This window comes from Opisthorchis viverrini, assembly GCF_000715545.1.
Source record: "Opisthorchis viverrini unplaced genomic scaffold opera_v5_41, whole genome shotgun sequence".
Classification (NCBI taxonomy): Eukaryota; Metazoa; Platyhelminthes; class Trematoda; order Opisthorchiida; family Opisthorchiidae; genus Opisthorchis; species Opisthorchis viverrini.
Genome location: NW_008751697.1, coordinates 2,244,380 through 2,270,894, shown reverse-complemented (window position 1 = coordinate 2,270,894; position 26,515 = coordinate 2,244,380). Strand labels below are relative to the sequence as shown.

At 44.5% G+C, this 26,515-nt stretch overlaps 3 protein-coding genes across 3 annotated transcripts in view; 1 reads left to right on the top strand and 2 right to left on the bottom strand.

The window, feature by feature from the left end:
• Window positions 1-11,859, bottom strand: part of T265_03062 (hypothetical protein) — a gene marked incomplete at both ends in the record, with an annotated part of 39,733 nt that extends 27,874 nt beyond the window's left edge. Inside the window, 4 exons of the mRNA XM_009167451.1 lie at window positions 7,749-8,030; window positions 8,594-8,866; window positions 8,916-9,287; window positions 11,022-11,859. Of these exons, the coding sequence (XP_009165715.1) occupies window positions 7,749-8,030; window positions 8,594-8,866; window positions 8,916-9,287; window positions 11,022-11,255 (1,161 nt within the window). The remainder of the gene's footprint in view (window positions 1-7,748; window positions 8,031-8,593; window positions 8,867-8,915; window positions 9,288-11,021) is intronic.
• Window positions 11,860-12,360: 501 nt separating this feature from the next.
• Window positions 12,361-13,038, top strand: T265_03061 (hypothetical protein; the record flags this gene model as incomplete). Its single annotated transcript, XM_009167450.1, has 1 exon — window positions 12,361-13,038. The coding sequence occupies one exon, from the start codon at window positions 12,361-12,363 to the stop codon at window positions 13,036-13,038; it is 678 nt and encodes a 225-aa protein (XP_009165714.1).
• Window positions 13,039-13,902: 864 nt separating this feature from the next.
• Window positions 13,903-25,845, bottom strand: T265_03060 (hypothetical protein; the record flags this gene model as incomplete). Its single annotated transcript, XM_009167449.1, has 6 exons — window positions 13,903-14,370; window positions 18,140-18,353; window positions 23,418-23,601; window positions 23,780-24,197; window positions 25,061-25,596; window positions 25,712-25,845. 6 exons carry the CDS (start codon window positions 25,843-25,845, stop codon window positions 14,114-14,116), a joined length of 1,743 nt encoding a protein of 580 aa, XP_009165713.1.
• Between the last annotated feature and the right edge of the window lie 670 nt (window positions 25,846-26,515).

Genomic DNA, 26,515 nt, shown 5'->3' with positions numbered 1-26,515 from the left:
TCTACCTGGCTCTAAAATCACAAGGCTTGCCTGCCCCACATTGGGACGTTGTCCTTCTTGATGCTCTCCACTGCATCAGATCCCTGTTATGTACTAGTATCAACGGTACCCAACATGAACGTTTCCTCTCGTCCACACGACGATCAGCAAACGATGCATCCCTACCTACCTGGCTTACTGTCCTTGGACCGATCCCTTTAAAACGGAAGGATCGGGTTTCTAAATATGACCCGGTGGTAGAGGAAATGGAACCCGTTTCTTGCAATCCACAGTGCGCCTACATAGTTCGCCCAGGTGACAAACACGAAACTGTATCTTTAGGCCGCGTGGCTCCTAAAGGTGACGACATGATATTCGGCACAGAAAAAATCGTTCAGCTGCAATACTTCTCCGGTGCCTAGGTGTCATGCTACCCGAAGGGAGCATGAGGGCTGGGATACTGCCAGGTTACCCAACTCTGGACAGGGGAAATCGAGATGCAGGGGTCAGGTTCGAACAACGGGCCTTCCGGTCAGTAAATTCGGGCTTCTCCACACACATAATGCAGGTTCACCAGAGTTTTTCTAGCCTTCCCAATTCGGATAGAAATATCATCTTTGACTCGACCACAAAGACTGGCGAAGCTGCCCAGTTAGGTAAATTTGTCTACTACCTCGGTCGGCCTGGGGTTCAAACCCACCCAGCCTTAGAGCAGCGCATCCCAGAGGGAATGACAATCTTTAAATGAGGCTGTCCACAGGTAACTAGTAACCACATGATGCAAGTGAGTCATTGACTGTCTTACGGTTGGTGGCCTCAAAGTAGCTAGATGTGATCGTTTTCGTTAGAAGTTCGTACTGGCGAGGAACAGACGACGATCAGCAGAGAACTGAAGGAGTTGATCATTGTGTACATCAACTCCAATTCTACCACCTAACTGATGTACTCGAGGGATTAGTTATCCAAAATGGGCATGCATATTGACCATCATTCTTCTTGCTGACCGAAACAGTCATGACAAATCTCGATAAAACCTATCATTCTCAGTCTCAGAACTGCAGCCTGTTGAGGTATATGCTGATACGACAAATAATCACCATTTACCGCATCGACCTGCGTTGGTCTTGATTGAACCAGACAACCACAAAGCGCAAAAATGACTGTTAATTGAGATCCAGCCCAGCAAGGCACTTGGGGCTGTGTGTAGCTCGCACATCGTAGATATCACAATTCATTAGCTCAGGGTAACCACATACCCAAAGAATGAAATGTTAAACATATGGGCTCATCCCAAGCGCCTTGATGTGCACGACTGAAGTGGAGTCTCGTATGCATATATCGACAGAGAGGGAAAGCAAGGTTTCAGCAAGAGATGTTTCCTGCCCAAATTGAGAGATTATTAGTACTAAGGGCAAAAACGTGGATCACGTCTTTTGATTATAGTAAGTGATTATTTGGTATGTTTTTCTGGGCATGGTTTAGACGCGGAACAATGGCTAGGGGAGTGGAGGATTGGTTTATCACAATGCATCATTCGATGGGTGTGGAGGGGTCGGGTAGGGTTGGTGAGCGAACAGCTGCAAAGGTGTATAATGCCTCTCGACTACTCAAGCCAAAGAAGTTTGTGTGAGGTATTCCACTTTGAGCTTCCGACTCAAAAGTCTCACAACGCAGTGAGGATGTAGAGGATGTTCAGGGATGCTGCCCCTAGTTTCCGACTCAAAAGTATGAAATACGAGGCAGCAGTTATGTTTTCCTTGAGGAACTCAGTCCCGGAGCCAATGACCCACTTGACTGCAGAGGGCGACCCGGCCCGAGGACGCTCGCTGCCAATGCAGCTGGACACAACCGGTGGCTTTTGAGCAGCACGGGAATCTTTCAACCCTAATGAATAATTAACCCACGGTCAAGGTCAACCGTTGGGTGGCTGGAGTGTGCGGTCTTTAGGGCCAACCTTTTCCAATCCGTCCTTATCGGGGAAAGCAGCAACGCTGCTTCCATGAATACGGACATGCTGGTCGCCTGGAAGAAACGCTTTACTGTCTTCACACTTCTATCACAGCCGACGGTACTACTTTATCTCCAGATCGCCTTATAGTACGGTTACTCGCAGTACGGACAGTGACTGCCTCGTCAAGCTGCTCGCCGACGTGGCGTGCTTCCTGGCGTGGTTGAAGCTTTAGAAACTGCGTTCCAGCCAACATAGCCCGCAGAATCATTGCAACACAGAAGCCTGACAAGGTGATAGTCGGGTCACATTCAGATCGAAGTGCTGACGCCAGAAACCTCGTTACAACGGGAGTCAAACTGACGTCCCTCTGGTTACTACATTCACTGCGAGTAGCTTTTTTGAAACCAGGCATTATTCTTGACTCAAACTAGTTGCCCCAGACGGTCTCCTCCAGATAGATGGAAATAGGCTAGAGAAGCACTGGATGGGGAACCCTTGAACAGAGTACCCGGATAGCCGCTAGAAACAGCAGCACGATTACGTTTGGGTAGAGGTATACACTTGGATAGCTCTGAAGCACTGGGCGGTCCAATAGTAAGAGACCACATTTCCCTTAAAGGCTGATGATCCGGATTCGAGGTAGCAGACAGCCAAGTGAATTGCTGTTCAAATTGTGTCGAATGGTCCAAACGTTCTCCTTGGCAATATATTAGAGAGCCATATTGGTCCCTGGAGTGGGGACCCGAAATTGCACCCTGGACGTCATGTTCGGAAATGGATGCTGAAAAAATTGCGCGGACCACGCTGGAAACTTTGTCCGATAAGGTGCAACCACGCAAAGGATCAAAGGGAAACAGTCGGACCAAGACCAGCCAGACCCCATACTAGGAGTGATCATGCTACGAGGCGGTTTGTGCTCTGTGATGGGAGAGTGAAGGCAGAAAGGTGTTGTAACCAGGCGACCAGCATGCCCATATCCATGAAAACGGCGATGCTGCCTTCCCCCAGGGAAGGACGGGTTAGAAAACGTCTGTCCTAAAAACTGCACACTTCATACATTAAAAGGTTGAATTATTCAGTAGGGTCGAAATACTTTGAAAACCAGTCTGATGGTGCTCAAAGGCCACCTGCTTGCATAGCTTCAAAAAGTAGTGTGTTACTCCATGCGCCGTCGCGTTAAGCCAACCCCCTGCAGCCGAGCAGGTTAGTTAACTAGGTCCTCGGCTCCAGGCATAGTTTCTACATAAAACCCTGCTCGCAGCCTCACGAGTCAGGCCTTTGAGTCAGAGGCTAAGGGAAGCGTCAATGTACGGAAACTTACATCATCCCATTGCTTGGTGGGTCAAAAGCGCATGGTGGGCGAGCTGAAGGTACCTTAACTAAACCCTCATTCCCAAGTTGGGCAAACGGGAAGTAGTAGTAACCCGCTCAAGTGCTTGTCCACCGATGTCCCTACCTAATCTCCTCCCACCATGCGAGTAAACGTTGCTGGGTCATTTTACTGTCAGTTATCTGACCAATGTGCCTTATGCACCCCGCTGCCCATTGGCAATAAACAAAATAACACCTTGCTAAATTCATGAAAGCCTTTCAACATAGGAGCTTTCAACTCTGTCAAATTGGCAAACAGGCAGCGCTCACTGAGACGCTATACTCCCTAAAAATTGATGTATGCTGTCTCTGAAAAATGCATACAAACTGCAACCGTGGTGATGCTTCTCAAAATACCAAGCTCTTTCACACTTATCCTCCGTATGATCCAGAAGCAGCGACCCGTGGAATACATGGCGTGGGAGTTGCGCTCAGCCCCAGGGCTGAATGCGATTTGCTGGAACGGATCCTAGTGGACAAACGTCCTTGCGCCGTCCGGTTACCTAGTTCAATCAAGCCAAATAATTCTCAACATAAGAAACGGCGCCTATTCGTAATGTCGGCTTATGCCCCAGCGGACGACAGTTCCGACGCTGAAAAGAATACTTTCCATTCTTTGAGCAAGAAACAGACATTGTGATCCTTATGGGGTGGGTCGTCTAAGTCCTTTGGAATTACAGTTGGCTGTTCGATTTGGAGTCGATGTTCGTCGTACAGACAACGGAGGGCGACTCCAGGTGTATGCTGATCATCATCATCACGGTTGTACAGGAGAAAAGCATCGGTGTTGAACATTGATGCCATGCTGTCGATGACGATGGTGAGCTGTTTTCTGCCAGTACGAACTTTCATCATGAACGTCCGCATAGGTCGACCTGGCGGCCGCCAAGTGCAAATCAACCACGGACCCAAACGGATCACGTGGCTATCAGCCAATGTTGTGCGGTCGTAACTCAAGACTACCATTCTTTCTGGGGCGCACAACTTGGTTGCGATTAAACCATGGTGCAAACGTGCTTGACAGCTCGTTTTCTTTCAGGCCTTCGCGAATCAGCAAGAAGCATGCCGATCCACCATCTTCAGAGAAGGGATATAGCTCAGAAGTATTGATCTGAGTTAGTTCAGCTACTCTCTAAGCAAACCAGCAGTGTACTGCACGTGGATAAAGCATGGCAAAATTCAAAAAGGAGCTACGGTGGTGGCGTTAAGTGCTGCCTGTTCGACGTCTTTGATACAACCAAATGACCACTGGATATTGTCAAGATCACTAGACTGATTGATATCAGGAAATCTATACTATCAAGCAACGAGTACGACGGCGCACACAAATCGCTCAAACGCCAAATATTGGAGAGCCTAAGGACAGACCGAGAGCTCTGGTGGACATCAAAAGCCCAGTATATAGAGAAGACTTCTGTAATGGTAAACAGCCATATGCTATACCACTTGATATGATCGACTGACCATGGGGAAGTGACAGTCAGCGAAACGATAAGTGAGGGATGCGGATTATAAATACGCTCATTAAAAACCGACTGGGAAGCTGAACAGAATACTTCGAAGAGCAGTTTAGCTGATCTCCTGCGACACCGCCTTTGGAAATAGTGTACACGGGCGAAAGGAATGTAAACTTTGATTGCCCGTCAAAAGAAGAAACGAGGTATGAAATATCCGTCCTGAAACGCGAGAAGGCACCAGGACAGAAGGCCTGTATCCAGCCCTCTTAAGGGACTGTGGACCCGGTGACTCATCCAACAAAGCTTGTTGGTGTGGTAGGGACTGGTGACAAAGTCCCTGCAGAATGGGGCATGTCGACAGATATTCCCATCTTCAAAAAGGGTATGCGGACGCTGTATGAAAACCACCGCGGCATCAGCCTGATAGCTGTGGTGCCGAAGGTGTTCCCTTATCTCCCCACTGAACACGGGGAGAGACATACGCGAAAACAAGATGGGTTCCGTCCTGAAGGAGGATGATGCAGCAATAACATTTTCACTATCTGACAGATCCTGGAAAAGCGACGCTGACCTCAGCAACCCTGTGGAGTCGAAATGTTCCCAGGGTATTCGCTCCCAGATATCCAGTACGCACACTACACCTGGATCTGACATCGTCGTAATGTAAACAATGTTAAATAATACGAGTAATCTTGCCTCATTTTGGCGTGCGTTTCATATCTACAAAGTGTAAGGCCGGGTGGGCTACAGACCTAAGCTGTTTGTGGATGAACCGATTGAAGTAGTAGACATTTATCTAACTGGATAATTTTACCAGTCCCTGAGGTCGAGCTGAAGACAATATTTTAGCCGGACTGGGAAGGCCGGAGCAACTTTTGTGAACCTGCATCGTGTGTGCGGAAAAGCATGACATCAGCTTACCAATGACTGGCCGCGTTTACAATGTTGCAGTGCGCTCCATATTATTATACGTGTCAGAAACCTGAGTGCTGCGCTCTGCGATTGTAAAAAAAGCTTTCAGTGTTTGACCATCGATGTCACCTGAGCATTGTCTGAATATGTTTGGGACACCTGGATCAGTAATTTTGCAGTATAATGATGACCATCGAAAGCACGACATCAGTGTTCAACACTGATACATTGCTGCCGTAGAACCATGATTTATTTAAAGACCTAATTGTGATGAAAAAATAAAGGTGGAGAGATAGGTACTTAGTGCTAGATGGGATGAGATGGCTCAAACGGTTGGAGCACTAATTTGCCGACTGGAAGGTCCGTGGTTCAAACTAGACCTCTGCCTCTCGACTTCCCCTGTCTAGGCTTGGGAAACCTGGAAGTATCCTAGTCCTCATGCTTCCTTCTGATGGCATGGCAGCTAGGCACCGAGGGGGTGTTACAGCTGAACGATTTTTCAGTGCTAGATTACTACAATTATTCCGAGGTGTCTGCATTTCTAAACACTCATTCAGGCAACCTAGATAGAAACTGACAACAAGGACGCCACTGACGTCGGTTGGCAGCCATTTCATACAGCATCTCTAGGCGCAGTGGGGATCACACCGTCCCCATCCTGGAAGGCGAGTAGCACTGACAACACCCAAAAGTCCCCTAATCACTCATGTCACTCTGCCAGGTCAAGGGTTGGCCACCTCTCTGCTTCCGTCACTCTGAACTGGGAATGGAAGACAGCACTGTCTTTGGCAAACGATGGTTTGTCATGCGCAGTACATGGCCTAACCAACGCAGCTTCTGGTGCTGGACACATTCTTTAACGCGAAACCGAAAACTCGCGAGCTAATCACCTCGTTACGGACTCGCCGACACCAACTCATGAGTTATGGTTCTGAGACAACGGCTGTCTAAGACCTAAGGATATTTCAGTTCCGCTGCTCGGAGATGCCAAGTCTCACAACCATACAACAAAACAGCCCGTATTGTAGCCTGATATACACGTCGCCTGAGATTCAGGGATATATCGCGTTGACTCCATAGATGTCCCAGATGAGCAAACGCGACCTGAGCCTTGCAGATTCGTGCATTGACCTCGTCTATCACACTGTAGTCAGAACTAAAACTTCCAAGATATATAAAAGTCTCCATAGCCTCGAGTGCCTCCCCTGGATTGTAATTGACGTGTTCGGTGACTGTGTGTCCAGGAGCATGACCGTACAGTTTGTGGGTGCAGAGTGCACACGAAAGGACGAAATGGCTTTGCTCAGTTCATCCAAAGACACCTTTGCCTTCTCCTGTTCGAAGGCGGGGACGATGTGGTCTGCCTATTCCAGGTCGATAAGGTTTCCGTTAGCTTCTATTCGAACACCGGGGCTTTGAAGACCTTCCTGCGTTCGTCTCATTATCTCGTTGGCCACGAAATTAAACAGCAATAAAGAGAGTGTACGGAAGCCTTTGGAGAGCTATTCGTATACTCTCACACGTCCGGAAGTCTGAGAATACAAAGAAATTATTATGCTCACAAACTTCTGGGGTATTCCTTGAGGGGCAAGCGTGTCAAAGAGGACAGACCGATTAGAATGCGCCTTGGAAATTCAAGACTACTAAAATTGTGGATCGCTTATACTTACTTATACTGAATAAAAAATGCACCCCCATCATTGAACAATACGTGTTGGAGGTCATCCGGGCCTGGACTCAGTGTTGCCTGAGAGAACATATGCAGTCATAAACCTCCGAGATCGTTGACAGTTCCACCTTCACCGTCCATGGTTCTGCATCAGCTTTGGGCCTCAGATGAGTGACAGCTGGTAGCCATGACAACTTCTGTTCGAAGTATTCGGCCAACCGGTCGAGGCGTTCTTCTTTATTTAGGATGGCCACTCCTTTCCAGTCCTTGATGGTTTCGCTCACAGGTAGTTTCCGGGGGTAGGTCGCACCGATCAACTGAACTTTCGGGCATTCCCAACTTTCTGGGGTTCTTGCATTTTCTTGGCTTTCTGTGTCCACCCCACTTCATGGTCAACTCGTACGCTTACTTTCACTTGACGTCTGATAATTCGTCGCATCAAGGCTGGGATATTTCTCCGAGATGTAAGCAGTGCCACCGTTCGCTCTGTTGTCCAGTGCTTGAGTGCATCTGGTGGTGTCATGTCACAGGCTGAATTCCCAGCACTATAAGAAGAAGTGGCAATCTCGTCCCAGTACGAGTTCGTATCAGATGGTGCAGCCTTTGGAAGAGACTCTGGAAGACGACTCAAATAGGTTCGTCTAACATGCGGATCTGCCAGTCTTTCAGTTGCCAAGAGATTCGTCCGCACCTTAAGCGGTCCTGGAAAACGTAGAGAGAAGCTAAACCAGACGAGCGCGTAGTCGGAATTCACAAATGTGTTCCAAAACGACCGGCAGCCAGTTGCTGATCCGCCCCATCGGTTACCGATGGCAATTCGATCGATTTGAGTTTGTGGCCGGTATGCTGTTGGAGGACACCATATGACCAGACGACTTAGGCTATTTCAAAAGTTAATACTGCATAAAAACAGCCTGCGATCAGCACACAGCTGGAGCAATCGCTCACCATTGTCCGTCCGTACCGAGTCCAATCCATGTCGACCTCCTAAATGAGCCTCAAGTTCACTAAGCCTGCCCACTGGTGCATTCATATCTCCGGCAACCATCACGATGTCTGAGCTTTTCGCTCGCCGCAGCAGGGCAGTTGTAAAACCTGTCTTTGACGGCGTTGGAGCTACAGTCAGTTAGGGCGTAGGCAGACACGATGAACATACATCTATCAACTTCCCGCTTGTGAGACTCCTTCACAGACGTTGCCAGACGAACCACGCAGAGTTGAATTTCAAAAGGTATCCAGTCATGTACAGAATACTTCCAACCAGTGGCTTAGGACGATAGTAACTCCTGTGAGTCCCACCGCAGCAGCCGCTGAATCACCAGAGGTGCGTAGCCGGAAGCGAGCAGAGACTGATGGGGTGGTTAGCTTAACCACTGTGCTTGCATCTTGAATACTTGTTTTTGAGACGCAGCACACATCAATGCCGAGCGAGTCCAATGTGAGATCAAGAGCAGCTTGTTGACCTGCCTGCTTCAGAGTGCCGAAATTGAAGGCGTCCGGGTGTCGATGCTCGAAAAAATCGTTCAGCTGTAACACCCTTTCGGTGCCTAGCTGCCATACAACCCGAGGGAAGCACGAGGGCGGAGATACTTCCAGGTTGCCCAAGCCTAGACGGAGGAAGTCGAGAGGCAGAGGTCGGGTTCGAACCAAGGACCTTCCGGCCAGTAAATTCACACTCTAACCGCTTGAGCCACCACTTGAAGCACTTGAGCTCGAGGATTGATTTGGAAACACCTAAGAATTTCGGCGCTATGTGACGAGCAGATGTTGCACGCAAAATCGATGCAAGACGAACGGAGTCATCAGTTCTAAGTGCTGGGCCTGCACGGGAAGATTTATCAATCAGGTGGAGAGAGGGGGACGAAAAAGTACGTGGAAGAGAACGAAGGGAGGCATCAGCAGCAGTCTGCTTTCGCTTATCCACTCTGCTGTATGTAGCGAGTAAGGCCTATGTCACCACGCAACGGCCGATGTGGCACGAGTTTATTGTTGGACGTAGATAACATGGTTGTAAGCGGGCTGTACACGAACCTACATAGGAGGACGATTAGAGTCCTTAGCCAAAGCCTTTGGCTCAAAAGTCTATCCGTAGGGCAGCAGTGTTTGGCGGGAGATGCAGATGCATTATCATTTCTATGGGACAAGTCGCCACATGTTCCAGCCCCCAAGCTGGAGGACCAGGAGGCCGTTTTTCAGACCTCCAGCCATTGACCAACCTGGTATGAGAGACTCTGTGAGTGTCATGGGGACACCAGCCAGTATGGCTCAGTGAGTCGCTGAGGGGCGCGAACCGTAACAACACGGTACGGTCCAGGCTTTCCGTGCCAGGCGGTCGGTCGCGACCGGGGTTTAGAGGTGGAAACTGACTGGCGGTTGACGTATGGGTGATCGTGTTTGGCCAACCCGCTGCTCACACCAGCTGGCTGGGCGAGGGACAGTGACGCCTATGTAGACGTCATTTACTTAAGCCGTTCGAAGGCTTTCGAGAGAGTGGGGCAGCATGTTACGTTATGTAAGGTAGTCACCGGTAGAGCAGATTTTTTCCTTAAACTGGAGCTTCAGTCACCGCATTATAACGGTAAGTGTTAGCAGGGCCATCTCAGAAGGATACAGCGGTGGCTGACACATTCATCTTGGAATTCGCTAGAAAGTTGCGCACATCCCTCGTCCATCTAATTTCAAACGGAGGAAAATAACACGCGCTGTCCCTACGCCACGCCGGCCTCCGATACTACCCCGGAACGGCACTATGAAAAAAGGGGATTTATGGATGACTTCTGTATGTGACCCAGTTTCCAGAACTGAAAAAAGACATCTCGTGAACTTGAGTCTTGTCCTCGGGTCAGTTGAAGGAATCCTACTAAACACCCTTAGCGAAACTCACTCCGGGGCACACGTCAAACATACTGTCAAGGAACTGCGTAAAGTTTGACAGGTTGCTAGAAAAAAATCCAAAAACGAGTAACCTGACTAACAAGGTTGCCTATACATGGGTGCCAGTAAGCAGTTGTGATAATTCTCCGCCTCTGGGATTCTTTACCCTTATAAAAAGCATCTGCACGAAAACTACCAATTTCCAAAATATAACTTACAACGGAACCTGACCAAATTATCGCTCCACACTCTGGGGCACCATGAGACTCAAGCCCAAATAACCCAGCTTTAAACACAATGGATCTGATAAGCTTGAGATGGCATTTCCGTAATTCACAGAAAGATACGATCGATATTGACAAGGTTCTGTAAATGTTATCACCTAACTACATAACTGCTTGGGATGTTCCTCAAGTTCACTCCAAGCTTTCCTGCATAATACTTCTAACTGCGCTGTGGATTTTGCAGCCGATGTATCGTTTACTCTATGGACTTCAGTAATAGATATATTACGCACCAGTAGACAATGTCATCTTCAAAACATTAACTCATTTATCTTAGCCTAAAATTAGCCAGACGTCAGCATGATATATATCCGGCTATTTTTTAGCCAAGCATCTGCTACTACAGGACGCAAAACAACCTTTATTTGAGGCGGTAGAATGAAGGTTCAGTCAATATGAAAAATTCCGAGAACCGGCGTAGCTGGATATATTTTAGTAACTAAACGAGCTCACATCACTTAACAATACTGGCTAATTTATCTCATGGAACTGGAATTCGTTATCAGGAAGATGGGATGACGTACCTTAATGTGAATGAGCTGTAGAACACGTTTTGTGAACAACTGCGTGGTGCTCTCTTCCTCCAATCGAACACGTAGATTAACGTCAGTGAAATTCAGACAGGAAGGCCCGCCCTCCTGAGGGAAATAAGGATAACACCTCATTATCCCCTTTTCAAAAATTCGATTCAGCATAATTATGGCAGGCGAACGTCGTTCCCAGATCATTAGCCAGAAGTGTGAAACCGTTTGCTGCATCGGTCCTTGTGTTAAGATATACTTCTTTGTAGGCGCCTCGTCCACACATACATAGCTCGCATTGATATAGTCCCCGTCGTTCGAAGAATCTAGTAAAACCCGCGTATCATCATCTACGGAAATAAACAAGTATTAATTTACATGGGCTAATATCCCTATAGCGATTCTTCCATCGATTTTGCAGTTCACGAGCAGCATCACAAGAGGCGTGTCCACTTAGAAGAGCAGCCTGGTTCTTAAGACGCTAAGAGCTCCTCTTGACGAATAAAAGACGATTACCTCATAAATAAGGGTCCATAAGTTCCTTGAGTCAAAATGATCGAAATCTTCTTTGGTATCACATGTTATATAAAGGCCTTCCAGTTCGGAGTTAGGCATAGGTATATCTCATCGGAAGGCGCTTATTTGTGGGCGCGCCATAAACCACCAACCCAGAGTCGCCGTACTGGGGGATTGACCTGAGGAATTGACCTTGGTGGCTATTCTTGCTTCGGCAATCAACTGAATGGTGAATAAAGAGGCCTATGAAACAAGATACTCAGAAATGATTCGGCACATTTTCAATCATTTTGTTTGTTCCATTTTCAGCGAGATGAGAAAACTACATACCTGTCTTCAGGATTCACAAACATTTTACACCTTACCTAACTTCTGCCCCGAATGAGTGAAATTTAAAATTTTACCCGTGGTGACCTTGAAATTAGTCAATACGTCAGTGATTTAAACTTTGTTTAATGCACCTATTAATTAGGATATTTTGCGCGATTTCATATTTTGATTGACAGATAAAGGCAAGTTTTTCATTGTCCGTTGCGCACAGTTGCACTTCAGGTATTCAGTGAAGCTAGGTTCAACTTTGGTGATCAATCGATCAGTTCAAATCAGATTTGCTCCACAGCCGCTGGCCTGGTAGCAAGAAGGTGAACTGAAAGCTTCTTTAGATTATTGCTGACCCCAGGTCCTCAAGCTGCTCGGTTCATGCAATTTAAAGCTGGCAAAGTTCAATAAGTGAACAGTGAAATCACATATACCATTAAGAATGAGTAGTAAACAACCCAATTGGTACCAACGTCATACTAGGAAACTCATTTCACGTCGCAAACGAATGCTCCAAGTGAAGGACGTATACATTACTGATGCTGGGAAAACGCAGGAATTATTGAAGCGGTTTGCCGTATGGAGCAGAGAGAATATTAACGTTTTGGAAAATGTTTTGGATGGATTTCCGAGTAGTATTGACTGGGACACCTTGATAGATATGTTCAAGGATCTGGATGCACCATGGACCTCGGAGGAATCATACATTATACTGTCCCAGTTAGATCCTAATGATAACGGTGTTGTGTCTAGCTCGACTTTTCTTCACCTAACTGAGCAAACGGGAAATACCCCAACTTTCTCACCATTGCAATCCATCCACGAAAGCACGATGTTATTCACACCTGATTCCGAATCAACTGTGCACGTATACCTGCGACCCGCTTCGTCAATGGCTCCTGGGAGTTTGCTGAACGTTGAACTTAATGTGGGTAGTCAAACCACTATACAACAGCTAAGTCGAACATTGCTGTTTCTACTGGATTTGCCAGCTACAGAACTGCTCATCCGAGAATCTAGATACAATGGCCCACAAGTCGACCCAAATACAAAACTGGAGGCTCTGAATCCAGAGGATTCTATCACCCTGTTTTACGAGTATCCCGTTGGGTACGCTGATTGTCCACTTATTCGATACGATCATTACTTCAAATGGCGAACGGTTGATCGTTTTTTGAGTGAATAACGAGAAAGTGTAAAGTAGAGTTCTTGAAATACCGAAGATGACATGATTGGACTAAATTTTTGTCGGTAATTTACTAATTCGTTCTTGATGTTGGAGGGGTAGACATAAGTGAAGTTTGCGTGATTGAAGACGGAAGGGGAGACAAGTTTACAGGCTAATCGTGAAGAAGAACCTAGCTAAGAATTCCACAATATCCATAATTTTTATTGTCCTCAAATAATGCAATGAAGTTTCCGTTCATTTATTCATTTACGTACTCATCCATTCATTCCTTCAACATAGCATTTATTACATAATTCAGGTATTCAGTTATTCACTCATTCATTCATTCATTCTCTCGTTTACCCAGTTCTCACCGTAGTGCTAAGTAACTGAAAGAAGCATGCCTTCTTCAGTTACTTATTTTTCAGTCTATGTTGAAATAACGACTTCCCCAAAAATTTAGAGTCCATATGGTCTTACTCAGCCAACTTATTACAAAGCATAACTCTATGCGAACGATCAGGTATTTTTTCATGCTATTCAGCATAATGTTCAAAATTTTCTACCTATGAATGCTAGAGCTTTCGGGTGAACTTTAGACAACTATCGGTTTACTTGATGTTGACGGACACACCAACTAAATTCACTTCCCCAAGAACTATGCGTGCTGCAGCATATTACTCCAAGCAGAGCATGATGGTCGATTTTTTGGCAAAATCTACAACCAACTCGAGGTCGCCGTTTGTAATTTCCTTATTAGCCTTATAAAACTTTTACGCTCAACGGAGAGTACGTGTATGACATTTGGCAAAGTAAAATTCGGCTGAAAACCATACCAGCTAGGGTAACGCGTTCCATCATTACGAAAGCCAATCATAAGGGTTATGGTTAATTTACTGTGTATTTACATGTAATCAACAAAACAATATCTAAAAGAACTCAGTGCTGTTGATCATATGTCTCGAAGGTGGGTGATCTTCAACGCAAAGAAANCAGCAGGAAGGATGAAGCACCTCGTCTCATTGTATACTCCTATGCGGGTAACTTGAATGTGCTAGGGTGGTGAGGCGAGTCTTGCTCAACCCGTTGTTGATCATTCCGTAACAGTAGGCCATTGAGTAGCAAAGTTATTCTCAGGGTTTATACAGCTTTGGACTTGTTCGCCGACAAACGATTCCGAATCCATGGGAATTGTCATGCCGTCGAATCTGTGATGCTGCGAAGGTTCACTGGAACTGGAACTGAAACTGTTTCCTTCTGACTTAAGGGCTTGTCGACGATTGCAAAACCACACACGTATTACTTCTCTATCGTAGGTCAGTTTCTGAGACAACTCCGACATTTCTGATTCTGTTAGAAAAAGACAATAGGACAAGCTGGGTAAAACCCAAATAACAAGATGTTAGGCTTTCGATTAATCCCTCCGGTTGCAAAACTAAGAACCGTCAATTTGCATCACAAAAAAAGCTTTACATGCCCCCCACCCCAAATCAACAAATATGTCTACCAGCTGTAATGACTCAGCTGTCGATTTCAATTAGAACAGTTACACTGATAGCATAACCAGCAAAGTCGTCCGAAAGCTCAGACCCTACAAAATGAAAGACGCCGTAAATTTGAAGTCCCGTGAATTTTTCTCTCTGATACCATTTACCCAGTTATGAATGTCGGCAGGTAGTAAAACACAATAGCTTTACACTTCACACCCCCAAAATACTGAATACACAAACGATCTAGATTAGAGCTGTTTGAAAAAGCATGCGGGAGCGATTTGACCGGATATAAGGGAAATAATTCTCTACATAAAAAATGCTTCTTTTCATTCAGATCATCAAATCGTCTTCTTTTCTGCAAAAATAAAATTGCGAAGTATTCAGTCAAACAGTGTGTGCAAGTTTCTTGGCATTTCCAAGTTTTGTCACAGGACGAATTAGAGGGAATGCGGTAACTGAAACTCGTCTTAAAGCATTTATTTTGGTGATATGTACAATTAGTCATGAAAACTTTGAGAATTGATTGGCCATGCATCGCCGTGGGGCGATGGAATGATCATAACTAACTTATTTGACGGAACATCATTTTCTTTTGGAACCAAGGTGTATGATTTGAAAATGACTTTGACGCTGTTGACAGGGATTTTAAACAAAATTTAAATTTATCCTTGTAGCGACCTCGCTACAGCCTGTCGCATCAGTTAAGGGTTGCTGTAATAACGAGAAACTCGCGCGAGACTCATTATTACTGTCAGACTTTTTAAACTATAGATGCCTTACTGCCTACTCACAGTCGACAAAATATTCCAACAGGTCAGCTTTCTGCTGAGTGACAAGTTTTATATTGTTACAACCATAAACTACACACCACACCTGTGTTATTTAAAAATATATATATAGTTGGATTGGCAGCTTCCTTTTACTTGGAATTTTTATAGGAAACATCAACAACTCATGGAGACAATTAAGCAGTCTGTTTTCTCTATCCTTGCTTGATTGAATACGAGTGGCCACATAACCTCCTTTTGGCAAAAGCTAACGATGCGCGGTTCCAGATATCCTAACACAACTTCTATCCGGACTGGATTCAGCTAGAACGATTGACGGTTTTAAAGTGAACCGAAGCCTGAAAACTGTTCGACAACACACGACCGGTTTTGCCCTTCTAGGGGCTCATCAAGTAGGCGCAGTCCCCGAGTTTCCGTCAACCTTATGTTCTACTTGAACACAAATAAAACTGTTTTCGAGAAATACACTCATTTGCAAATCGTGCCAACTGAATCATGGGGCGGCCTGTGTGCAGCACATTCAGTTGTAGAATATCATAAACGAGAGATTCAGTTGAGTTTCTCGTGAAAACCAAATTGATTTGCAAATGAGTGTATTTCTTGAACCGACGCCTCTTGAAGCAGTGAGACGTGTTTAAACAGCTAGCCAAGCAGTCTGCATCAGAAATGATTCCATTAAGATAGAGGAAGTCGTCATTTTGCTTGCAACCCTTATGAGTCATCTCACTCGACTGCATTTGAAATGGCTATACTGTGCGACCGTGGAGGCCGATTGATTCTCAGGCTTGGGGCTTGAGAAGGTAGCGCCAAAGCCTAACAGACGTCCTGGCATCATCGATTTGTCCAACAGAAGCCAACTGTTTGAGCGAATTCCGTGTGTAAACATTCGGGCAACTAGTTAATGAAATTCGCTCAGTGGAATTTCATAGAAACATAGGTCAAATTGGACCATAGTTGGTGTTAGTATTTGAAGTTTTTGGATATGATCTGTCAAAAGCATTCAAAAATTTACCAGTGAAGAAAGTTGTGGAATTTCCTGTGGATTCACATAGTGGAATAAGGAGGTTTCTGTCCAAAATTACATTTCAGCAAAAAGTGACTGCGATGTCTCTCTTCTGCTATTTAGTATGTCTGGACGCCCAGGCAAATCAGGTCAGAGCAAGTGATTGTCAACTACACATCTAGCTAATACAGTGCTGATGAGACCAAATTAGGGTAGACGAGTCATACTTCACTTTGCTGAGTCTTCAACAGTGTCAGCGTCATGTTAATCAATCGGTTAAAATTACGAAGAGTTTGTTAGTGAATCACAAATAGAAACCTGGTTTTGCGAAGTAGACGATCAAGAAATGAAGTTACTGGTTGATACTACGTTCAAGCCTTGGCAATATCTGTGCATATTCTCGCAAGATTCACCAGATGTAAATACACTGTCTCTCGTTTTAATACATCTTCACTTCTTATCGCCCGTGAGCAAGCGGTTACCGCTTTGTATACATCCTATTACTTCGTCATTCGTTCTCCACTGTCTTTCACACAAATTGGGTTTCTTTCGTTGCATGCCAAGTTAGTTGGTGCACATTACTGCGTTGGCAGTTAAGCTATCGCAATGGCGTTCGAGTTGTTTTTGATTCTGCCGGATTTCGTCTGCCACCATCACGCCGACCCCGTCATTACTCCGACCAACATTTGCAATCCAATCGGGCAACTCACACGTAGGCAGTCCCTACTCACTTTGTCAGTGTCCCTGAAGTGGCAAAGATGGGTGGGTGAAGATTCGGCCTCGTCAGCTGCTATCGTCTTAATCTTAGGTACAATTAAGCTACGACCAGCTTCAACTACGATTATGGTCTTGCGTGCGATTGAAGTTGTTTGCCAGTCACTGAGAATCGGCTGTTGAAATAAAACGAAAATAGGATAAGAAATCGGTCAGTTGTAACACCTTCTTGGTGTCCACGTGCAGTCTTCCGAAGGAAGCACGAGAAATGACATACTGTCAAGTTACCCAAGCTTAGACAAGAGCGATCGAGATGCTGAGGGTGGGCTCCGACCACGGACCTTCCTATTAGTAAGTTTGTGCCCTAGCCGCAAAGCTATCTTGGGCTCTGTTCATTCATTCGCATAGGCTTGACAAATTCAACAAAAAATCATCCCATCGACGTCAGTTAATCAACTTCTATTAATCGAACTAGCAAGCTTTTCAGCTGACAGGGGCGACGAATGGCTTTTAGTAACAGCGACAACGTGCTTGCTTCTATTTCTTCTAATTAACAATGTTCGTCCTTGTTGAAGAACCGCAAACTGTAGTCAGATTGTATGCCGTATATGCCATGTAGTGAATATTCTCATATACTACTGACGGATTTTATCAGGTTTCCTGGAACAAATCAAATCTGACCTACAATCACATGCAGTTTTCACCTTCTAGTTGAAGAGCTACAGATTCTCATTATGACAATTATTTCCTTGTGCGTTAACGCACACATAACCACCAGCTGAAAACCAGCATTCCGAGATCGTAGCTATTCAACTGCTCATATCCAAATAATCTTAATAGGTACACTACCAGTTTTGTATCTGGTAACCGGAATCAACACAAACTGGCTGACATCTTTGCGCGTATTTTAGCTCGGCCAAGATATTCGTTACATGTTATTATCCTCTAAATACAGGCCAATTCTGATTAGAACCTTCTTATATTATACATGAAGGGAGACAAATTATGCTTGAAGAAATCATGAAATTAATCTGCGAGAATCATTCGTGGCTCGAGGCAAGCTGATTAAAATGAGTAGACGTTTTGATAGATAATGCCGATGCCTAGGTACTGGTGCATACTTGAAGGATAGGGGTTCTTCCTCAGTTGATCAACCAAGTAGCACAGTGCCTGAGGACTGAAACATGTACGTCGCTTACGCTTCCTTGATGACTGAGCACTGAGTTGTAGATCATAGTACTTGTTCCCATTGTTGCGTTGGGCTTCCGTTTCTGCAAGCCATCGTTCAAGTACCGGTTTCATGCGCCTGGCCGATTTAGCAGTGACGTCAAGCTTCTCAAATCTAAGGAATGGATAATAAATAAGTCTACGTTGAGCTCACTCGCTCAGAAAGTACCTCCAATTCGTAAACGCGTACCCTTTATGTCCTTATGTACACAAAGATGTCACAAATGTCTCTCAAAAAGTAAACAAGAAGTGGATACTCTATTTGATCCAGTGTAAGGGATAAGTCCTGTGTATGATTTATTCCCTCGGGAGAAGTGCTCCATTTTGACCTATCAGCCAAATATAATGTCTAAAAAATTTAGCAATAGTAAATGGACCACACAAAAAGTAGACCAGATCGATTTGGTTTGAATATGTTTGTTTCTTACGGACCAAAGCTGACGAAAACGGTCGGAGCAACCGAAGTGTATACTGCTATTTCTATCCGTACTGATGGTGATTTATTGTGATTGAAAACCACTCATTAAATCGTGCGGTTCATAATTTTTGAGAGTCGAGAAGATCAGCTATCTAGAAGCTTAACAATGAGCAAATCAGTATGGAAGTTTTACCTACTAAGGACTTATCACAGATGGAATCACAGGGTACAATTTATATCAGTGTGAGGGTCACTTTAAAAACAGTCCAAAAGTGCTGAAACGCGGAACCGAATAATGGGAAGTATAATCAATTCCCAAGAAGCTTCCTAACTCTAGTTACTCCAAACTGACATATGAACCCGCGTTTCACAAAGACCAATGGCTACACCCTTAATGAAAATATGGAGTCAATCAGGCCTGAAACAACAACCGACCTGGCAATCACTCTTGGTCTAATCGAACCACCCGCAAAGTCCTTTCACAAAACAACTCCCCCAGATGCTCTCTCTGTGTCAGTTTGCAGCGCCTTGTGTCAAGTGAATGAAAGCAAATGTGAGAACCTACACTTTTTAATTTTCTGAACTATTTGGTGGCACAGAATCACTCCTCAAACGTCATCTGCAGAAACGAAATTCGGATTCTCTGGCAACAACCAGTACCAATATATATATGAGACCGCCCCCATGGTCTTCTGCTGCTCGAAAAACAGACGTTCATGAGATTTGAAGTATCAACGTGGGCATCAAGTCTACATCCAGTGCATTGACTAGAATTGCGCCACAAACAGCGGGTTCAGACCTTTTAGGAATCACTCTCAACACAAGGAAGGAACTTGAAGCAGTGCTCAGGCTAACTACATTCTACACCAAACTTCTTCACAGCGTGTACAGGTTAAAACATTCTACAAAATAGGTTTCTGTTGGGAGCACTGGTCAACACGTAAGCCGGTTCGCATCAAAAAAAAGCAGACTGTTGCTCAACGGAACAAATTTTACTCACTCAGTCAGTTATTGGATCCTTGGTATTGCAAATCGCTCTTGGCAGGATTTCAGGAAATCCACTCAAAACGAGCGGATTCGGTTTCCTAGTAGCTCTGTTATTTCTACTTGCTTTCGTGTGTGATTTTACAGATGGTTTTTAACCAAAAAATGTAGTCACTTTTCTCACTATGGATCGTGTGATTGGTGCACACGATCTGAATATCCATTTTATCCGCGATTGGTTGAAGTGTTTCTCGCAAAAACGGTATATGTTTAAGAGCACAGAACTAGCCTAGATGATAAGAATAAGAAAACAGGCACAGAATGAGTAAATAATGAAAGCGAATGAGTACCGCTTAAATCTTTGAACAGTAATATTTACCACTTTTCGCAGCAGAATCTTGTTCCTATCACTGTAGCCTAAATAGAATTTAAACAGAAAGTCTCATTTATACGAAGGTGTCCACATCCATTCGTGTACTACTCAACCCTCTCCTAAACTATGAAGTATGATCGACGCCAACATTTTCTTGATTCCAGCCAAACATCTAAGCCTCATTGTTTCCGGCTCTACATTAGTTTTCAGGATATCCGTACCTCCTGGCCCGGAAATATCAGCCACTAACATAGCCCCGGTCGTTATCAACCTACAAGCATTCACTTATCACGAACTACTGAGAGTGAACACTCACTTATCAACCACCTTATATTAAGTGTTTACTCCCAAACTAATGCACTGTAAACTACGAATAATAGTTCTTATTATCATTTCTATCATTATTGTAAATTGTTTAATACAAACGACTTCAACTCGATCAGTAGAAGATACCGCGTATGCTAGGGCTAACAGAATTCGAAAATTCAGGAGGAGAAATGAGATGCAGGTAGACACTTGTGGTGCTCTTGCAGTTCAATAATAATAATAATATTTTTTCAGTATCTATCCGTATCAGCTGGTTGATGACGATTTTTGACGGAGAAACTTCCTCACGGTTTCTGGCCGCCGCTAGCTGGACCACTTAACCTTGGGTTCCCTGAATCATTGAAACTAACGCTGAAGCGGGAGGGTCGAATATAAAGGCGCGGGGTTCACTGAGGCTGCGACTAAAAAGAACAGCGGGGGAGTTTTCACACATGAGGTGCCCAAATAGGGTGATCCGAACCAGACGGTCAACTGTCACGGAATGATAATAACTCTGAATGCATTTGGACCTCGCCAGCCATAGGAATATGGATGTAACTCACCTCATACCCTCAGGCAACTTGCTTTCATTTCGACGTTTACTAAAATAGTGGCATTTGAAGCATACTAATAGCATCCACTGAAGTCAGCTAATTACCAAACGGTGGCATTCCATTCACTAATGTGAACAAACAAGTGTACCCAGCCAGCCTTCATTCACAAAAAATCCTAGACTACAACCAGGAGCAACTAACATTCAGCTCAGCCTCCTGCCGCCACACTGAGGTCCTAGACAAACATCGCAAATTCAGCTGGAACCTCATCGAGATCATTGGAAGGTGGCTGACTGACGACATACTGGACTGAGGGTTGTCAACAATCAGACAACCAGCAGGCTTATGATGGGAGTCACTTTCAATCACTAACTTCTGCAGTCCTGGCTGTATTAGTGCAACCAGATACTTCGTTGAACTGAGATGTCACCCTCCTAGTAATATGACGAATTAGGGTGACCTTATACTAGCTAAGTTGTGCAGTTCAACTATTTTGCGCGTTACTTCCTTTCAGTCATCATGAAATACCTTAACATCCTTTTGCTTGCGGACTCAGCGTGACGCTTGTACGTCATCCGAAGCCAATAGTTGAACCCGGATGCAGCTGGTAAAAGTGTAACAAACTCCCCAAGCAACTGAGGTTTTTGTCTTGACGAACCAAGGTATCGTGGAAGCGTATCACACTCCGGTTAGTCACAACAAACACATATGCTCCGAATTCATTTGTCACTGTCAGTGACCATAAAGGCCATTGAACCGGAACTAAGATCAGCCTTTCATCTCTGATTAAGGCTGGTATGTATCTTTGAAGGAAACTTAATGAAGCTGTTTCCACACGAACAATCGTCTGGCGCTACTGGCCAACAGATGCATGTCATAACCACACAGGGCTAAACGGCTGTCAGTAGCTGCACAAAACAGTGGACAATGAAAGGTGACCCTCTGTGGAAATGATACAAAATAAATCTCCGTGAGGAAAGCTGATATGAAAACACTGTCCAAGGAAACCGCCACACCTTACTTGTCCCCACAGACAAGAGATATTCACATCTCAATGTCATCTCACAGATCACAGTAAATCTGAAGCTCTTGTACAAGCGAGTAGAGGAATACTTCCCCCTTCAAATAGAGGATGTTTAAATCGGTCTGGTGAAGGAACCAGTAGACGTCTTGCTAAATGGATCCATATTCATCCCTGTCCATTTTTTGCGGCTGTGTGGTGCCATCTATCCCGAATTTGAGCTACGCATCCTTCACCCTAGTAGCGGTGACGCGCGAACTCGAAACCCTCAGATCAGAAAACGCTACCGTGGATAGTGACAAAACATAAAGCCCAGAACTCTGTCCCTCCTGCCTCTCGTGGTTTTGCTAACGCGATTTCCTTACCACACCCATTCCCTCTACTAAATGAAAACAATGAGTCAGAAGATAGCACATGAACGACTACTGGCCCATTACCAGTATGCAGCAAGGATCATCAACAAATTCACATAGAGCGGCAAAATAGAATTTCGCATGAATGACATGATTTCAAACACCAGATATTTTGTCTTGTACGCCCGTTCTTCATCAAAGGCCGAAGATTTGGATGCCTAGAATCAGCAAGATGCTGTCTGGCTGAACTTATCCAGGGCCCTCGATGGAACAAAATATCATAAACTGCAAATCGTCTCAAAACCCACAACTACTCGCAAGTGATAAGTAAGTCGTATGAAAATAATAAGCATCATCAGTGAGGGTGATTTACGCAATTACTTGAATAGATCACTTTTGGGCTGTAAATCTCACACTGACTAAGAGTTTCTGTGATACTTTGTCGGTCGATCCAATTGAAATAGCTAACATGGTCCACCAAATTTAACATACCACGTATTTTCATGTGGTTTCCACAGGGTGAGTGGGAATAGAGGCAAGTCTCGGTAATGATGCTCTATGTTGTTTTAGAAGTGCAATTTTTCCAGGATAAATGCGGACTATGTACGTGAGTGCAGTCGCATTAGCGTCTGTACGAAGTAGTCGTCAGAGTCGTAGGGTCGATTCAAATTCGATCGACGGAGAGAAAACTGGCAAGAGAAATGTCTAAAGAGTGTTTTATGAAAGGGATTCTGTAACGTATATAAAATGAAGATTTCTGGAAATTTACAAGATCTGAGTGCCAACCAAACTTCGTCAACAATCAGTCATCTTTACTTCCTTCGATTTTCAGGTTTCGTGGGACCGATTCTGAACACGTTCTCTGAAGTAAGTTTTTTATTTTTTTTTTTTCAAAGAAACCCAATCCCCAGTACTGTTTGACTGAACACAATTAAATAAGCATCATTTAGTTCCGAATGTTTGTAAGTTTACTCCAGTTCTCCAGGAAAAAAACCCTCAAACGAAGGAACAATGATAACCTCTTCTGCATGGGGATTACGCTTGGCACACTAGTCATAGGTGGAGAAACCAAAAGTGATCTAATTTGCAAATCAATTTGGTTTTCATGAGAGACTCAACTGAATCTCTCGTTTATGATATTCAGTTGAGTCTCTCGTGAAAACCAAATTGATTTGCAAATGGGTGTATTTCTCGAAAACAGTTTTATTTGTGTTCAAGTAGAACATAAGGTTGACGGAAACTCGGGGACTGCGCCTACTTGATGAGCCCCAAGACAAGAAGGGCGGGTCGTGGGCTGTCGAAAAGTTTTCAGCAACATTGTGGGTAGTTTCCTTTATCAAAAGTGATCTATCCTGATCAAACCTGACAGTAGAAGAACTACGTTGCTTTTAATAGACAGTAAAACTTGAACATAAATCCAAACAATGGGCTTGGTTTTAATATGACGTGCTTGTTCCGTATAATTTATTCTAATTTGTTGATCGTTTCGGCTGAATGATAAAGGGGAATGAGACATATCACCTACCGACAAATGGCACTTTGGCTATAGGCCGGGCCTTCCTTGGCATTCAGAGCCGAACCAACTTGTGTCTGCGTCAGTCCAAGTGTTAGCCTGCGTAGCTTGAAGTAGCGTGCGAATTCGCAAATTTCATTCAGCTCCTTATTATCTTGTGTGAATTCCTCCGACTTCAAAAGACTCTTCAGTCTGACCGACTTTGGATAGGAACATTGTGATGGTGCCATTGATTCGTCGCCAGCAGTCTTGGTGAGATACAAAGGCGTAGGAAGTCGACGTGTTGGGCTGATGGACGAGTCTTGCAAATTGTGCACCTGATAGACTGTGGAGGGTGATGGCTGTCTCTGGACCAACAGACTAGCCACTTGTAAATGATGAGGTAACGTTGGGACTTGATTTTGCATTCCTGATTGTTGAAGAAACCTGTCTGAATATGGTGTTAAGAAAACTATCACTTAGTTAAGGTTTGAAGTCATACGGAAATACGTACTGATATCAGGCACTCACTCAGCTGAATTCTGGGTCAAAATTCAAATAATATAGTAATAGGAGATGTTTCTAAATCCGTAATAGATGAGTTGCCGAAACTTCCTCTAGCCGCGGTACTTAAATGCTCAGTTGCATTCTTTTTGTCCAGTATCAGCTGAAGAGCGCTTCGTCCGGGCATCTAGATTTGCCACATTTCTGAACGAAATTGCTGTGTGCGTTTGTGGGAGATTGGGGCATCCGCTAAAATCTACGCCAATTAAGCCTTTGGTCGCTTCTCTACAGGGCTTTCTCTCCGCGCACAAAAAGCAACCCTGCCAGATTGACATACATTCATGAGAACCAATTTCTGGTATTCGGCCGGGCTCATCAATAGAATTTTCCCATGCCACATTAACTGGAACACCTAATGCTTGTGCCTTGCGCTGCAGAACTTGAGTGTTCTGTGAGAAGTCCATGTAAAAGTAAGTCAATGTTTCAGGTCTACTTGAATAAGCGAAAAACAATTGAACGAGGGAGGTAGATATACTGTAGAGTTCCGAGAGCCTTTCACCAGCCTACCAATGAAAAAGTAAATTTGTACACTACAGATAGATTCTGTATACGGAGGTAGGAGGACAGCCGTGCCTAGTTGACTCATGATAAACCGCTTAAGAGGTTATCGGTTGGAACGTATTTAAAGGCCTCGATAAGTCGCACATTCTCATCAGGGTCCTAAGGTTAGTACTACGGTAAGAACAAATATTAAAACAGCTAAACCATGCAAAACTCGTCTTTCATTGTACTGACCGCCCCGTTACTCACCTTGGAATGGATTGGTGATGTATTCTGCACGCCTCTGATACAGAGCAGGTCCCATGTTGTTCTTTTCACATTCTACACCAACAAACTGATTTTGTACACCCGATGATTGAAATTTGTTTTGGCATTGGAGGGCTGCTGAAGGTGTTGGGGAACAGGCTAAATCCCTTGACTTTACTCCTGTTGGCCAGGTTAAATCCGATTTGTTTTGATCGGCATTAACCATGGTCTGTTCAAGACACCAACGAAAGTAGCGCAGCCAATCTTCTGGATGAGGTATGGTTACACCACCAAGAAGATGATCTATAGAATGGTAAGCGGAAGATCCATTGTTTGGGGCAAGATTGTTGTCAATTGTTCGAGGAATTTCACCACTTGTATTCCCACAGGAACCGGAGGAATCGGCAAGCCGCCTGTGAGCTTCGTTTAAGAAGTCGCATTGGATGCTACCGTTCTGAGGAGATCTTGCCTGGCCTGTTGATGATGAATTAGTCGTGGGGTCGGTTTCGAGAATTCGGGAAATTGGATGAAGCATTTCGCTGAAATGTGAAAGTGAAGGCAATTGAAACTCTTTTCCACAAACTCGAATTGTAGCGCCGTAAAATTCAAAAAGTAAAGAAAGGACAAAAGAATATTTAGCCAGTTCGCAATTACTTCATAACGTGAGGTGTTTCGTCGTTACCGAGGCTAATCCGGTGGGTGCGCACGAGTAGGTCATGAGCCTGACCACGTGCCGTCGACCGAATCGTGACAAGTTGGCGAATATTGTAGACTTCCAGGATCTTCATTATTTCGCATCGATACATGACGCGTGTTCTGGGAGATTTGAGAAGAAACTGCAATCTGGCGAGCCATGTTAACATGCCATCCTCAGGAGAGACTAAATTTAGGAGAAAGTTTTCATTGCACATATATCCAGTAATTTTACCCCATTATTTTTGGGTCTTTCAACCAGATGCATTCGGATCTAGTGTGACCTCAGATAGTCCTATCTTAGTTTCTATATGTTAGTGGAAGAAAGGCCATAATTCATTCGGGTTTCCAGAGTGCTAGCTCAACACGGCTACCGTCTTGAGGTCATTTCTATGTTTTTTTTTACAGCAATTGCACCCTTAAACCTGCAGAATCTACCAACACAGTGTAGTGCAAAGTAGCGCACGAGCAATTTAGAATTCTATTGAGCAGCGCAGAGTTCTTGTTCAAGTAGCAGAATACAGAGTTTTTCGCAACTAGTGTCGAACGTTTTACTATGCGTACGGTCGTTCCATCAATTGTGACAAAGAACCTTACTTATTTTACTTCGGTTACCTTCTGCATGAGATTGAGTAGGCTCCTTGGATGACCAGAAACACAGATGCTCGCTTAGTTTGACCAGAAATGACAACAAAGGATGTGTTTGGTCTGAAGAAGGGCTTCTTAAATTCATCGACATGCAGAACAGAACAAATAGTTCACTGC